This window comes from Ooceraea biroi, chromosome 4 (assembly GCF_003672135.1).
Source record: "Ooceraea biroi isolate clonal line C1 chromosome 4, Obir_v5.4, whole genome shotgun sequence".
NCBI lineage: Eukaryota > Metazoa > Arthropoda > Insecta > Hymenoptera > Formicidae > Ooceraea > Ooceraea biroi.
This window is the reverse complement of record NC_039509.1, coordinates 8,044,384-8,057,782: the sequence shown is the minus strand read 5'-3', so window position 1 is coordinate 8,057,782 and position 13,399 is coordinate 8,044,384. Positions and strand designations below refer to the sequence as shown.

The 13,399-nt window shown below is 35.1% G+C and overlaps 2 protein-coding genes and 1 non-coding gene across 6 annotated transcripts; 1 reads left to right on the top strand and 2 right to left on the bottom strand.

The window, feature by feature from the left end:
• Positions 1–848: 848 nt before the first annotated feature.
• Positions 849–5,362, top strand: LOC105286818 (probable protein S-acyltransferase 23). 4 transcript variants are annotated; one of them, XM_011352045.3, is made up of 10 exons: positions 849–1,018; positions 1,112–1,163; positions 1,480–1,721; positions 2,231–2,345; positions 2,421–2,546; positions 2,652–3,097; positions 3,674–3,923; positions 4,326–4,498; positions 4,577–4,742; positions 4,814–5,362. In XM_011352045.3, exons 3-10 carry the CDS (start codon positions 1,552–1,554, stop codon positions 5,015–5,017), a joined length of 1,650 nt encoding a protein of 549 aa, XP_011350347.1. In that variant the 5' UTR covers positions 849–1,018; positions 1,112–1,163; positions 1,480–1,551; the 3' UTR covers positions 5,018–5,362. The 4 variants fall into 4 exon arrangements, with proteins under 4 accessions (XP_011350347.1, XP_011350346.1, XP_011350349.1 ...); XM_011352044.3 differs by having other exon boundaries at positions 849–1,163; XM_011352047.2 differs by lacking the exons at positions 849–1,018; positions 1,112–1,163 and having other exon boundaries at positions 1,533–1,669.
• Positions 5,126–9,467, bottom strand: LOC105286817 (engulfment and cell motility protein 1). Its single transcript, XM_011352043.3, has 7 exons — positions 8,997–9,467; positions 8,486–8,779; positions 7,822–8,250; positions 7,259–7,675; positions 6,742–7,179; positions 6,342–6,648; positions 5,126–5,910 (listed from the first exon to the last, which is right to left on the bottom strand). The coding sequence occupies exons 1-7, from the start codon at positions 9,126–9,128 to the stop codon at positions 5,747–5,749; spliced, it is 2,181 nt and encodes a 726-aa protein (XP_011350345.1). The 5' UTR covers positions 9,129–9,467; the 3' UTR covers positions 5,126–5,746.
• An 814-nt stretch (positions 9,468–10,281) lies between these two features.
• LOC105287372 lies at positions 10,282–12,940 on the bottom strand. The gene is made up of 5 exons (XR_003406442.1): positions 12,758–12,940; positions 12,362–12,604; positions 12,081–12,291; positions 11,704–11,883; positions 10,282–11,606 (listed from the first exon to the last, which is right to left on the bottom strand). It is a non-coding gene; the product is annotated as a THAP domain-containing protein 1 (transcript).
• Positions 12,941–13,399: the final 459 nt, after the last annotated feature.

Sequence of the window (13,399 nt, the reverse complement as noted above, 5' to 3'; positions counted from 1 at the left end):
GCGTAGAGACCCTAGAAGTAGGAGGTTGCGTTCCGAAATCGGTTTCGGAAACTTTGATTTTAGTTATGGTTGACCTATGATCGTAATACTAGGAAATATATGTGTGCTATCTAAATATAGATAATATAAATATGAATATAAATAAAATAATATATCTAAAAAAATTAATCTATCATATAGAAAAAATTTTTAACGAATAAAGAATAAGTTTATTTTTTGTAGTACTAACAACACAGGCGCGCGCTATTTTATTTTATGTTTTCGAATAATAATATTTATTTATTATTTATTATATAATAATAAATAACACAAATCCTATTCTAAAAAAGGCGTTAAAGGTATTATTTATTTCATCGTGTTTCATCAATACAAATTTGACAGAATTGACAGCTGCTGTTTTCACGTTCCTAAGAAATAATAAATAAAATTGTCAATATAACCGCACTGACAGCAGTGACAGCCACTATGACATTCTGACATTCGCAACACGAAGTTCAAGTCACACGAAGTTCGAGCCAAGCGAGAGAACCAATCAGCGGAAAAGGTCTCAATATTTGATAAAAAAGAACTTCACGAAGTTAACACGCCTTTTTTAGAATAGGAGGATTAGCATGTGAAAGAGAACTTTAGTTATTGTATATGTATTATCTCCATTATATCTAAGGAATAACAGCTATATTTTGTTTTAGTATTCGTATATGCAAAAATGTCCCATAAATGCAATAATATTAGAAAATGGTGCCACAAAAGGGTTGAAATATCCAAATATCTATACTATGAAAGTGTGCAAGCGTCCCAATTTCTCGTGCGTTCCCTCGTTCACGCGCAGGCGTTCTTATCGCCACGTTATTGATTCGAATGCGTAAAACGTCGCATAGTGATTGTTAATGGTGTTCTAAAAAACGTGGACCTCACTCGTTGTAAAGAAAGCTGTAACTTTTCGAACTGTTTTGTTATTTCTTACATAGGAATTTTTTCCATAGAAGGTTTAGGGCTGGAGGATAAATTGCGTTGTCAGGTGAGATTTGATAATCATGGTTGGACCAAATATTTCCTTGTGACTAACCGTCCCGGAGGGTGGAGTGATTCCAACGCAAAGTGCATCTTTCAGAACGCCTTCCGAACACGAGCGTACAAATACAGAACTCGCGACGCTGTGTAAGGTAAAATATAAAACAGAAACAAAGATGTAGGCCTATGTCTTTCTCTTTTATTCTTTCTCAAATTATTAAATAATAATTTCCGTCAAAATTCTTTACTACGATTGTTTCAAATAGGGCGAAAATGAAACTAAATATTAAAAATAATGATTTATAAATTTTTGTCATATTCTTTTTTTATTATATATATATAATTAAAAAACTAAATAAAAGTAAATAGCTTTAATTGTTAGAAAACAATATTGTCCAGCTTATGACAATCTTTATTTATTTATTTTCCATAGAATATATTACATGATTTGCACACATCTTGCCATAGGTGTATCCCGTGAACCCCGTAGCAGGGCCCGGTGCGGCACGATCCGTATGGGAGTTAAGTCCCGATCCCGACATGGTCGGGCATCTACCGAACAATCCTATATCAGGTCATCAGAATCATGGTTCGAGGAAAGATACGCAACACAGGCATCGTCCCGATGACAATATCTATGCTGACGAAACCAGTACTGGTCAGAGTCCCACCGATGAAACCAAACGAATCTTTGAACTGCTCAGGGCTGGGTTAGATAATGCTTTATTTTGAAGAAAGAAATCTCTATAAACTTCCATTAAGACAAATAAATTCATACGTATAAAAGGCAAAAGGAGTAACTTAAAAATTCGAGAAAAGTATATATCACAGAGAACACAAGAGTATCCAAGGCACATCCAGGATATACATGTATCTTGAGGATATTTTAGTCCTTCAGAGGATCTCCTCTGAATGTCCCGAAAAACAGTAAACTTACAAAATAATTATATTGAACATAAATGTAACACATATCGAATTTACATCCAGCAAATGTTCAGTAGATATTTATAGGATATTTGTTTTATTACAATAACATTTTTCAATTAAATAAAATGCCTAATATGAAAATAGTCATGTATATTGATAAAAAGTATTTTTCATGACACAACAAAAAATAGTCCACCAAATATCCCAGGGCATCCTGGACATATTGTGAATGATCTTGGAGACGTTTTGTACTATCTGAGATAGCAATCTAATGAAATCATCTGTTTTGCAGTGAAATTGAGGCAATCGAAGAATTGGTCGAAAAGAACGGATTAAACATACTCATCGCAAGAGATGAATGGGGATATACACCTGCGCATTGGGCTGCTTTGGATGGCAATATTGAAGTTAGATTTGAATATTATTTCTCTTTATTTCTTGAAACTATCAAAGTGCAAAGTTAAAAACATCTCTTCCAACAGGTCATGCGGTATTTAATAGAACGAAATGGGCCTGTCGATTTACCATGTCTTGGCACGCAAGGACCCAGACCAATACATTGGGCTTGTCGGAAAGGGCACAGCGTAATTGTACAATTATTATTGAAGGTAGGTACAGAAAAATGCAAAAAATGATAAGTGAAATGCAAAAAATGACAATGAAAATGATAAGTGAAAAATCTTTTGTACTTATCATGTCTATCTGTTTCTCAGGCGGGAGTTGCAGTCAACACAGCTGACTTTAAAGGCTTGACACCTCTGATGACCGCTTGCATGTTCGGCAAGTTTGCAACGGCCGCTTTCCTATTAGGATCTGGCGCGCAAGGACACCTGACAGATATAAACGGCGATACTGCGTTACACTGGGCTGCGTATAAGGGCCACGCTGAGTTGATCAAACTACTGATGTACAGTGGAGTAGATCTGCAGAAGCCCGATTATTTTGGTTCGACTCCGTTGCACTTAGCCTGTCTATCCGGTAACGTCAGCTGCGTGCGAATTCTTTGTGAGAAGAGCAAAATTGAACTCGAACCGCGCGACAAAAACGGCAAAACACCATTACAACTGGCCAAGAGCCATCATCATTTGGAGATCATACGTATTTTGCAAGCGGAACAGAAGCGGCGTGCCAGATGGATACCGCCCATCAATGAGCTATGGTTCATGATCATGTGATAATACCTTTCCTAAAAGAAGAATTAAGAGATTGATACATTGTTGATCGATCAAGAAAATTTTTGTATTTGGTTTTTTTTGTGTTTTGGCTGCCTTATATTTTAACGAATACTGTATGCACTGCTATATTATTAAGTGTTTGCAAAAGTACGTTTGCAAAGACTACGACGAATTGGAAGCATTGCTCAACGAAAAATTGTCTCAAATATTAAAAGAGCTTGCAGGGCAGCTTTGATTTTAACGAATTAACAGCACCCGCCAGTTGAAAGTAATGGGAAATATCCAGAAGGAAGGAAGATGGATATTGTATGAACTTCTGCAAACATCTAATAACTTCTTGAATTAAATACTAATAACTTATAGAATTAAATATTAATACAATCAATTATTTTGATTTCCTTTCGTTTGTTTTTAATGTTTCTTTTTTTTATTATTTTCTTTTAGTTCAATTTTTATTTAGTAAGTTTTTAAGTTGAAAACAGTTGCTTAATATATTGAGATATATTAGGAAGTAAAATTATACAATAAATCGTAAAACACACATGCATATTCATTTTAAGGGCGTTACTGTTTGGCGGAGCGGGCAATAGCAAGGGACCTTTGTTGCTGTTTATGATATCTGTCCTATTATGGGGATATCCAATGTACTTGTTGAAGTGCATTCCGTTAACATGGAACCTTCTGCGTCTCAGTCACTACTTTTTCATTTATTGGAACATCCTCATGTGGATTTCATGGATTGTGGCTAACAGAAGAGATCCTGGTTACGTACCGCAGAACAGCGATACTTACTACAGAGCGATTAAACAGGTATTATATGAGATATAATTGCAGTTGGGTTACTTCATTTTGTTTCTTTAACTAAGTTAAGTTTAAAGTTAATGACCGAGAAATTAACTTTAAACAAAAATTAACTTAATTAAAGTTAAATCAAAAACTTAAATTAACTTATTAAAGTTAAAAGTTAATTAACATGTATTGTTTTCACGACCAACCATTTTCACACGACTTTAATATTGATGAATTATTTTAACTCGTATAAAAAAAGTTAATAAGTTAATGTTAATGCATTTAAAAATAACTAAGTTAAGTTAAAAGTTAATAACTTTTTAACTTAACTTTTAACTATTTAACTAGTTACTACCCAATTCTGTATAATTGTGACGGACGGTATCATTGCACGATTTCATTATGCTTTGCATTGCGTTTCAGATTCCGTACTTCGACAAATGGAAAAAACGAAATGTTCTACTATCCCGATTGTGTCACAGTTGCAGGTGTTTCAGACCTCTTCGAGCGAAACATTGTAGAATTTGTAACAGATGCGTCACATATTTCGATCATCATTGTCCTTTTATATACAATTGCGTCGGTCTAAGAAACAGGTATCGATACTAATATATAAGGTAACGCTACATCGGAATTACTAAATTTTTCTAATGCTGCACATACTTCGTTTTCAGAATGTGGTTCTTCCTGTTCGTGATGTGCGTAGCAATAAACTGTTCGTTTACCTTATACTTCGCATGCTACTGCATCGCAATTGAGGGGATTCAATTGTTATACGTTTTCGGCGTGTTAGAAGCTCTCATCTTTTGCGGACTCGGCTGGATTCTCACGTGCACCTCGGTAAACGCACCCCACTCGCATTGCTACTATGTACTTAATATACAAATCTTTCATTATGTGTTTTCTAATAGGTTCTACACGCCTGCATGAATTTAACTACTAATGAGATGTTCAATTATAAAAGATACTCGTATTTGAGGGACAAGAAGGGCAAATACTTAAACCCTTTCAGCCGGGGACCCGTGCTTAATTTCATCGAATTTTTCTTTTGTCAATCGGATCATCAGATGAACGATCCTCAACATTATTATATTCTTTCGGAGGATATTATATAGCTATACGACGAGTCGTCGTGTGACCTCTTTTACGCACTCTCCTACACAGAGAAGCGTTAAGCACATCTACTAAGTGCACTGAACATAAAAGATATACTATTTTTTTCAATGTATATGTATATTTGCATATTCAATATATTATACTGTTACCACTCTTACAAAAAATTCTCTTATACAATAGTTTATGACGTGTAAATTATGCTGCTAGAGCACAAGAGCTTGCAAAAGTGTATAGTTTTATAAGTTAAAGTTTTTATAAAATTGTAAACTCGAGTCTCACAATTTATGAATTATATCATACTGTATTAATTACGTGCATTAATAAAAATATTGACAATTAAATAGATAAAAATCTTGTATAAATAATGTCAACAAAACTGATTGTGTTGTCAGACCTCTCCAAATCTAATAAAATTATTGTAAAAAGATCGTCAAGCTTACATTACGTCAGATTTTTGTATGGATACAAATGAAATATGTTTAAATATCTGCATAAAATCCGTATATATAAAAGTTCTAAATTATTTCTTTGGTAAGATACTCACTGTCGTTCTTACAAATGTGAAATAAATGGATTACAAGCAGAGGTCCGGTTTTATAGTAATTATATAGGTCGAAAAAAAAAATATTAAAAAGACAGCGGAAATGCTAATATCAACTAACATGCCTACAAAATAGATGTACTGAAACGTAGTGTATGTTATATAAGGGTCAATAAATTTACAATATTTACTTCAATTCATAGCAAAAGTCGTAATTCGGCGGTAGTTCGGGAATCGTAGGTGGATCTTGCGGAATATCGATTCCTTCGGCATCGAGAAGTCTTAATTTAATGTCCATGGATAATAAAGTTTCCAAATCGTTTTCAGCCTCTTTACTAGTCATTCTGTTTCCTGCAAAGATAAAAAAAAAAGATACAATGAAACCTCTCATACATTATATGTCATACATTATATACAGGGTATCTCACGTTTAACGTGCGATGTCAACACATCCCCTCTACGCTGTAAACATGCTGTTCCATTCGCAATCAGACTCCGTCTTATTATCTATCAATACCGTCACGAGTGTCTATTACGCTACGCGTCCCTAGCAACGCGTCTAAAAGTCGCGCCTACAAGACTCGTGCCACCGCATCGCGCGTATTGATTCGCTAATCTTCTTTTATTAATATCTCAAAATTTTACGTGGTTAATTGCAAAATGATATAAGACTTTTTAGTTCAGCTTAACGAGATCTACCTGTAGAAGTAGTAATTGGACACTTTACGCTAGACACCCTGTATTTACTCCTATTAGAAATAAATGTGAAATTTGCGATGTACCAAGTAAAGCATTGATGCCGTCGGTCCAATAATCAAAAACTTGTTCGTCAGGAGCGACAAAATCAAGACTAGATACTTCAACCGAGTCCAGAGCCAAAGAGAACGCCAACTGGTGCGTGGTCTTCCGTCTCTGCAAGTCCTTCATATGCGGACAGTCTCTGCCAGTTAACAAGCCTCGAATCTCGACCACCGCCAGCTTCGTAGGAAGTTCGTCTATCGTTGGCACTGACTTTTCGTCGCAGTCCCCGTAATGGAAAACTTTGTGATTTGGCGACAAACGGACGTACCAAAATTTATCTTTGATTCTCTGAAAATATTGACAGCCGTTAGAAATTTGACAACTCATTTACATGACTATGTAACGTATAACATCAGTATATTTGATGAAGACATTATTTACTTGTCCTCTGGCACTGTATTTCATGAATCTGGTGCCTTGAACTAGAAATCCCAATCGCTGTTGCTGGATCAGTTCTATTATCTCAGGAGTGATCTGTTCTCGAAGTTCGACAATTGGCCTCGCGTGGCTTTCCCATTCTTCTCTACTGGTTCTCTCCTGCTGCCAAAGATTCGTTATCGTTGAATAAGTCAACTGTTGCAATTTGTTTTTGAACTTGTCCAATCCTGTGGGTTTGCAGTGAAGAGCCCTGGTGATTTGCTCACGCACGACCGAGAAGACCTTAACGAAATCCTCCGTAGTCGCTCTCATCTCCTTCCACGTCTTATTCAGCAGCACTATGCAGACGCAGTAAAATTCTTCAAAGGGATGATCATGCGTAAAGAACATTGGGTGATAAGATTGACCTTGCTCGCTAGGCGTTTCACCGATACGTAACACCTAATTAAAACAACATTCATCCGTTTTATACATCATACTCTTTTAAATAGCTTATAGTTTAAATTCCTCGAAAATTTACCTCGCAAAGTAGTTTAACAAGTTCTACACTCGTTCTACCAAAAGGGCATTCGTGCTCGTCTGCTCTGCACGAATTTTCGAGAACGACTTTCGTATAGGCTTCTGTATGATTGCGCGCAAAATATACCATACAGTCCAACGCAAGCATACCCGGCGGAGTTTCGGTAAAATCGAGGGCAGGATTGATATCGTACTTGAAGCCCAATTTTTTATAATCTTTAGCGAAGAGTCCTTGCTTGCGCGCAGTTATGTCACCGCCAGCCGTGCCCTCCGTGTCGAAGGCGATTTTTCGAAGCTCCTTGATCTTGTCGTGCGCATCTTGATCCTGCGGATCCATTTTCGTCATCATTCGTTGCTCCAACAGACTCAGTGCTAGCGTTTGTAATACATAGAGTTGATGCGCCATCTCTGCTCCGACCTATGAAAATCGAAATTTTATGTGGAATAAAGACGTGTGCGTATTGAATAATTTTATCACAAACAACTGTAAGCGTATTAATAAAAGCGAAAATTGCAAGATCAAAAACATCTTCACTATTGTAATATATTGATATACCATCGTACCTGTCCAGTAGACTGTATGATGTTTGTCAAAAATACATTTCTGACTTGCTTGGATTGTAGCGTGGCAGAAACTGCACGTCTCTTATGTAAATCGGCCTTCAGAAACAACGCGTTTATTAAGGCTATCGCGTTCTGTTGAATCTGTGGATTCATACATTGCAGATGCATCACGAGATTAGGAAAAGTGACTTCCTTCTCCACTTGACCATATTTGCCCGTCGAATTCAAGACTATGTTCTCCAAGATGCTCAAGGACGCTTCCACTATACTGGTATCCTGAGTTACCGACTGATTATTTACATAGCTAGCTACTTTATTGATGAAAGGCGATTCCAGTATGTCCCACGATACGATTCCATGATCCATCAACTCAACAAATGACTGGAGGGAATAAGCTAGTGCATTTCCCTTGTACTTTCCATCTTCAACCTAACAATTTAAATAGTTATTTCTATTATGTAAAATTTAAGTTTAATTAAGTTTAAGCTGATGTAAGGCTAGAATTAAGAGAACATGTAAGAGAGCGAAACGGAAGTGCAATGTAACTCTAAGGAGAACCAATAGGAATGATTGATTGATATTTCTATTATATCATTTTGCGACATCAAAGAAATAAGAGTTACTGATGCTGAATCATACATCACACGTTTGAAAACTTGCTCACCTGCGAGATGATTAATGCTAATCCTTTCTTGTTTATAAATTCTAATGCAAAAGTCATGTCAGCGCTAAGCGTTATCAGTTTCTGCAATGCTGCTACTTTCTTCTCCATCGATCCATTATTGAGCTTAGCCAGAATGTCACTCGCTGTTTTCGATGGTGAAAATTCTAATCTGAGAATACTGCCATTTTTCACCTCGTTCCTATTCTTCTCTGTGATATAATTCTGATTGTTGCTTTCCGAAAATTGTAAAGAATACGACTCCGCATCAGATAAACCCCATCCGTTGCACAATTCCTAAAATTAAGGAAGAAAAGAGACTTTATTATTAATATTATTGTTAATATTATTACAAACACCACCCTTGATTTCTCTAACATGAAAAAATACTGTAATAAAATTTTGTTAAAAATAAATAAAAAATAAATAAATAAAATAAAATAAAATATGAATAAAATAAAATTAAATTAAATTAAATGAAAAATAAAGACACATTTAATAAAATTTTGTTTACTTGTATGATTCCAGCCAGGGGCTGCTTCTGATTGAATTCGATGAGCTGCGGCACTTGATCGGTCATCTGAACAGCGATCTTCACGATGTTAGAATCCTTTTGAACGGGCATTTTGATAATCTGTGTGTACATAAACGATGAACAAAAGTGACAAAATTTGCGTAAGATCAAATGTGCGGTAACGATTCGGGGCGCGCCAGCCCGTCTGTTTACAATCCGAATTGTGAGCTTGACGTTTCTTCTGTCATGGCAAACTTGACAGCCAGGAAATTGCAAACAAACTCACGTAATCGTCTCCCGATTTAAGACTTGTCCAAATGGATTTACATAATCACGTAAAATGCGCTCAGAAAACTCGACCAAGCACCTACTCAACACACAGGATGTAATATTCCTGCATTTTACATTAGATCGTATATGCAATACTCCTATATTGCTCTTGACGTATCCTCCCTCCCTAAAGTGGTAGGAACACTGGGAAAGCGAGGTTTAAGCCTATTACACAATGCAAAGGAACAGGGAATAGCCAATCGCGTTGCTCGATTTGGTCATCCGTACTCAAATCGTGTAACGCGATTGGTTATTCCCTGTTCCTGTTGCCTGTTCCTTTGCATTGTGTAATAGGCTTTACATTTCAGTGATCACGTCACGTTTTTGAAAAAAAAAACGGGCTCTAAAAGTAAAAAAACGGCGGTCATATTGGTTCCGCCATATTGAATTTTTTTAATTTGATTTCAGATTCGTAATCATCGATCAGAAAAAAACATCACGCCTCTTATACAGGGAGTGCAATAACCACTGATCTATATAAATGGATTGCAGACAGGCTGAATAACAACGTCCCCAATAGAAGGTCGGCCATCTTGTTATGTACAGGTCTGCGCATGCGCGTCGGTTTATATATATATATGTATACATATATACCATAGACATAGTAAGAATAGACCGAGTGTGAAGCGCAAAACGTGAAGCACAGCTAGAAAAGGACGGAAAGTAGGTGGAGGATCTCTTTCTCTCTCTGTCGCGTCTTCCCCACTCTCCGCTCTTACCCCCACTCTTCTTTCCTTAGAGAGAGAGAGAGAGAGCAATCCTTCGCCTGCTTTCTCTCTTTTTCTACCTGTGATTCACTGCCAAGTTGAAAACACGCTCGGTCTATTCTTACTATGTCTATGATATATACAGATCATGGTCGGTTCACTGATGTATATTAATGATGTAATATAATGAATAATGAATGACAATTTGCCGTGTAACTGGACGCAGGATATTAAAAGATGAAAACATGTTTGAATTTTAGTAAAAATGTAAATATTCAATATTATTTTCCACAAATACATATTGAAATATCGCAACAAATAATATAATATTTTTAAAAAAGTATAATATTGTAAAAATAGTATAAAAGGTTTTTCATATTACCACATTACTTTATTAATATCATAAAGATTTATTGTATTACCAAAAAAACGTTTGAAATACAATTGAAAAGTTTAGTAATAATCTTTATGATATTAAAAAAGTAATGTAGAGATATTAAAACCCTTTTGTACAATCGGGCCTTAATTAAATTAAGTATAGCCATAGTTACAAACGAATGTATCTATACAAATGCAAAAATATAATACAAAAATATTGATTGATTTAATGGTATAAGGTAATTTCATTGCCTTGTGCAACACGAATCGTGCATTCCTCAGAGGGTGATGGATCACAGTGACCTGACAAAAAGTAATTATACATATATAAGTTGCATTATATATTTTACTCATTATATATTTTATATTTAACTCGGCCCTTTTTAGAGCCACTATGATGTACAAATCCGACCGAGCAACCTCCCCGCGGTGTACATCGGGTAATGCGAATACCGGCGGTATGTCAACTTTGACGCTTCATATCTTGGGAACTGCTTGGGCAAAAAACAAAAGTAGGTAGTGTTTTGGAAAGTTCTCAAACTAAGCTACAAGAATATACAATAAAAAGGGGGGGTCCCATTTAAGAAAACATCCATCACATTGACCTGGCCTTGAAAAGGTCACTCAAGGTCAAGTACATATTTTCATCATGTGGCCCCCTTCAAACCATGCAACTTTTGTTCGAAACATTTTTCCGTATGTCCCATATTTTTTGAGATTTTTGCCTGCGGCATTTAAAATGGGACACCCTGTATATACATTTTGTCACGTACATAATTGTAAGCTTTTGGTGAATAGAAGAATAGCGTTAGTGCGAAACTACGCAGAGCAGGTGGGTACTGCCTTCTTGAGACAGAGTTTGACTCACCATTCTCAATAACACGTTGTAAAAATTCTTTAACACCTGGATCGACTATTGATTCTAAACAATGTAAACAATTTTCAGAAACTTTACGAGCACTACGAAGCTCGTCTATCATTTCTCGAAAAGATTATACTTTTTTTTGTAGTCGATTGATTTTTCGTTTCTGTAACTTGATCTTTTTTTCTTTTTCTTTTAAACGTTGTTCACAATCGAATAGTCGACGACGTATTATTGTAGGAGAGCTCTGATATTTGTGATCGTGGTGTACGGTTCGTCGTAATTTGGAAACTGGAGATGATAGATCGAACTGCATAGATATTGGAAATGGATCTGCATCATTAGCAAAATAATTAAGTGCTTACTAATTTTATATGTATTCTTCTTTTTGTTATTATTGTAATTATGTGTTTGTTATTACACAGCTTACCAGAATTGTTACATTGCTCCACTGCTCCTTCTTCGTAACTCTGAAGATTTTCCTTCTTTGCATCTTCAGTAATAACTACATTTATTAACGGTACATTATGCGAAATATTATTTGTTACAAAATTTGATGTGGACTTGTTTTCATTTAAATGCAGAGTATTTTCCATAGATTTTTCGAATTCTGCAAAATAAAAATATAGGAATTCTTTACGTTTTATTGCATTTGCGAAATCAAAAAATAATATTTTTATTATAAAACTTAAAATATGCGATGTAAATTATCATACATATTCTACCCAAGAGTTTCCAAATTTTTCAAGTTGTAATTATAAAATGTAGTATTTAAAGTAATTTTAAACATTATAAAGTTTAACTTACCAATATTTTGATACAGTGGATCACAATCACTGGGATTTAATATCGTTGGGATACTATTTTCCTTTAAAAACCAGTATTTATTTTTTACTTTCCTTAGACAGGATACTTCAAAATGGCTTGAACACAAGCAGCTTAACTGAGTAGGTGTCCAATTTAACAAATTCAATTTTCCAGCCATCTATTGAGAAGTACAGGTTTATCTAAAGGAAACCTACATCAAATAAGAATTAGAATTATAGAAAGTTTTACAAATAAAATATAACAATATTTAAAAACCATACTTGAAAAATGAGTGCATCGATTCATGTGAACGTTTCCGCTTACAGATTATACAAGCTGTTTGTGGATCTCCAAGACGTGTTGGGACACTATCAGATTTTAAGCGTACTTGAAATGCAGATTTGTCAAAACAATTTTCTGTAAAATGATCTGAACATAGGAGGCTATCCTTATTTGGTGTCCAATGTTTCATTGGTATTTGCTTGAGCCACTGCTCTAACATAAATTTATCTGATAAAGGAAACCTTCACAAAAAGAAAATAAAAAATACTTAATTTTATTTATTTATTAAATACACTGAACGAAACAATATAGTTAATCATAATTATTTATCCTGTAAACATAACCTGCACTTCTTACTTTTTATTTCCTTTTATATGTAATTTTACTATACTTACCTGTGAAATGTCCGTCTACATCCTTTTGTTAAAATACTATTACAAAAACAACATCGCACCATTGTGAAACAGATAGAAAACTTTTAAAACTACGTAAACCGTACAATAATATCGATACAGGATCATACTTGTATCCATAGACGTATTAATAGTGGTAACCGACGCGCATGCGCGGACCTGTAACTAACAGGATGGTCGACCTTCATTTGAGTACACTCCGGTGGCCTGCAAATAAAGGCTGTCTGCAATCCATTTATATAGGCCGGTATTCATAGTCGAATCTTATATTTAAGACCGTCTTAAGTGTATTTGTATAGATACTCCATAGCCAAAAATGACCGCCGTATAGTTAGCAGACAAATATGATAAATCTTTTTTTTTTTAATTGCAATCGTTTGGGAATCGTTTGGGAAAGTTTAGAAAACCACTTTTAGAGTTTAGGAAATAATAGTTTTTTAATAATTAATGAAAATTAGTTGAGCGTATAGTTAGCAGACATCATTCCAAATAATTTTCTTTTTCGCTTATTTCAACACCAAATCATTTGGGAAATACGCCTATAATGTTTTCAGAGTTTGGGAAATAATGATTTCCCCTCAAAATACAGTTTAAAGTCATCAACCAGACCTGCAGTCAGAATCT

Excerpts from the sequence above, each read along its gene's own strand:
- LOC105286818 (XM_011352045.3), top strand. The coding sequence starts at position 1,552 with ATGGTCGGGCATCTACCGAACAATCCTATATCAGGTCATCAGAATCAT. Across the intron at positions 2,346-2,420 it reads CTTTGGATGGCAATATTGAA|GTCATGCGGTATTTAATAGA; the intron begins GTTAGATTTGAA and ends CTCTTCCAACAG. Across the intron at positions 3,924-4,325 it reads ACTACAGAGCGATTAAACAG|ATTCCGTACTTCGACAAATG; the intron begins GTATTATATGAG and ends ATTGCGTTTCAG.
- LOC105286817 (XM_011352043.3), bottom strand. The coding sequence starts at position 9,128 with ATGTACACACAGATTATCAAAATGCCCGTTCAAAAGGATTCTAACATC. Across the intron at positions 7,676-7,821 it reads TCATACAGTCTACTGGACAG|GTCGGAGCAGAGATGGCGCA; the intron begins GTACGATGGTAT and ends CGATTTTCATAG. Across the intron at positions 5,911-6,341 it reads CGGCATCAATGCTTTACTTG|GAAACAGAATGACTAGTAAA; the intron begins GTACATCGCAAA and ends TTATCTTTGCAG.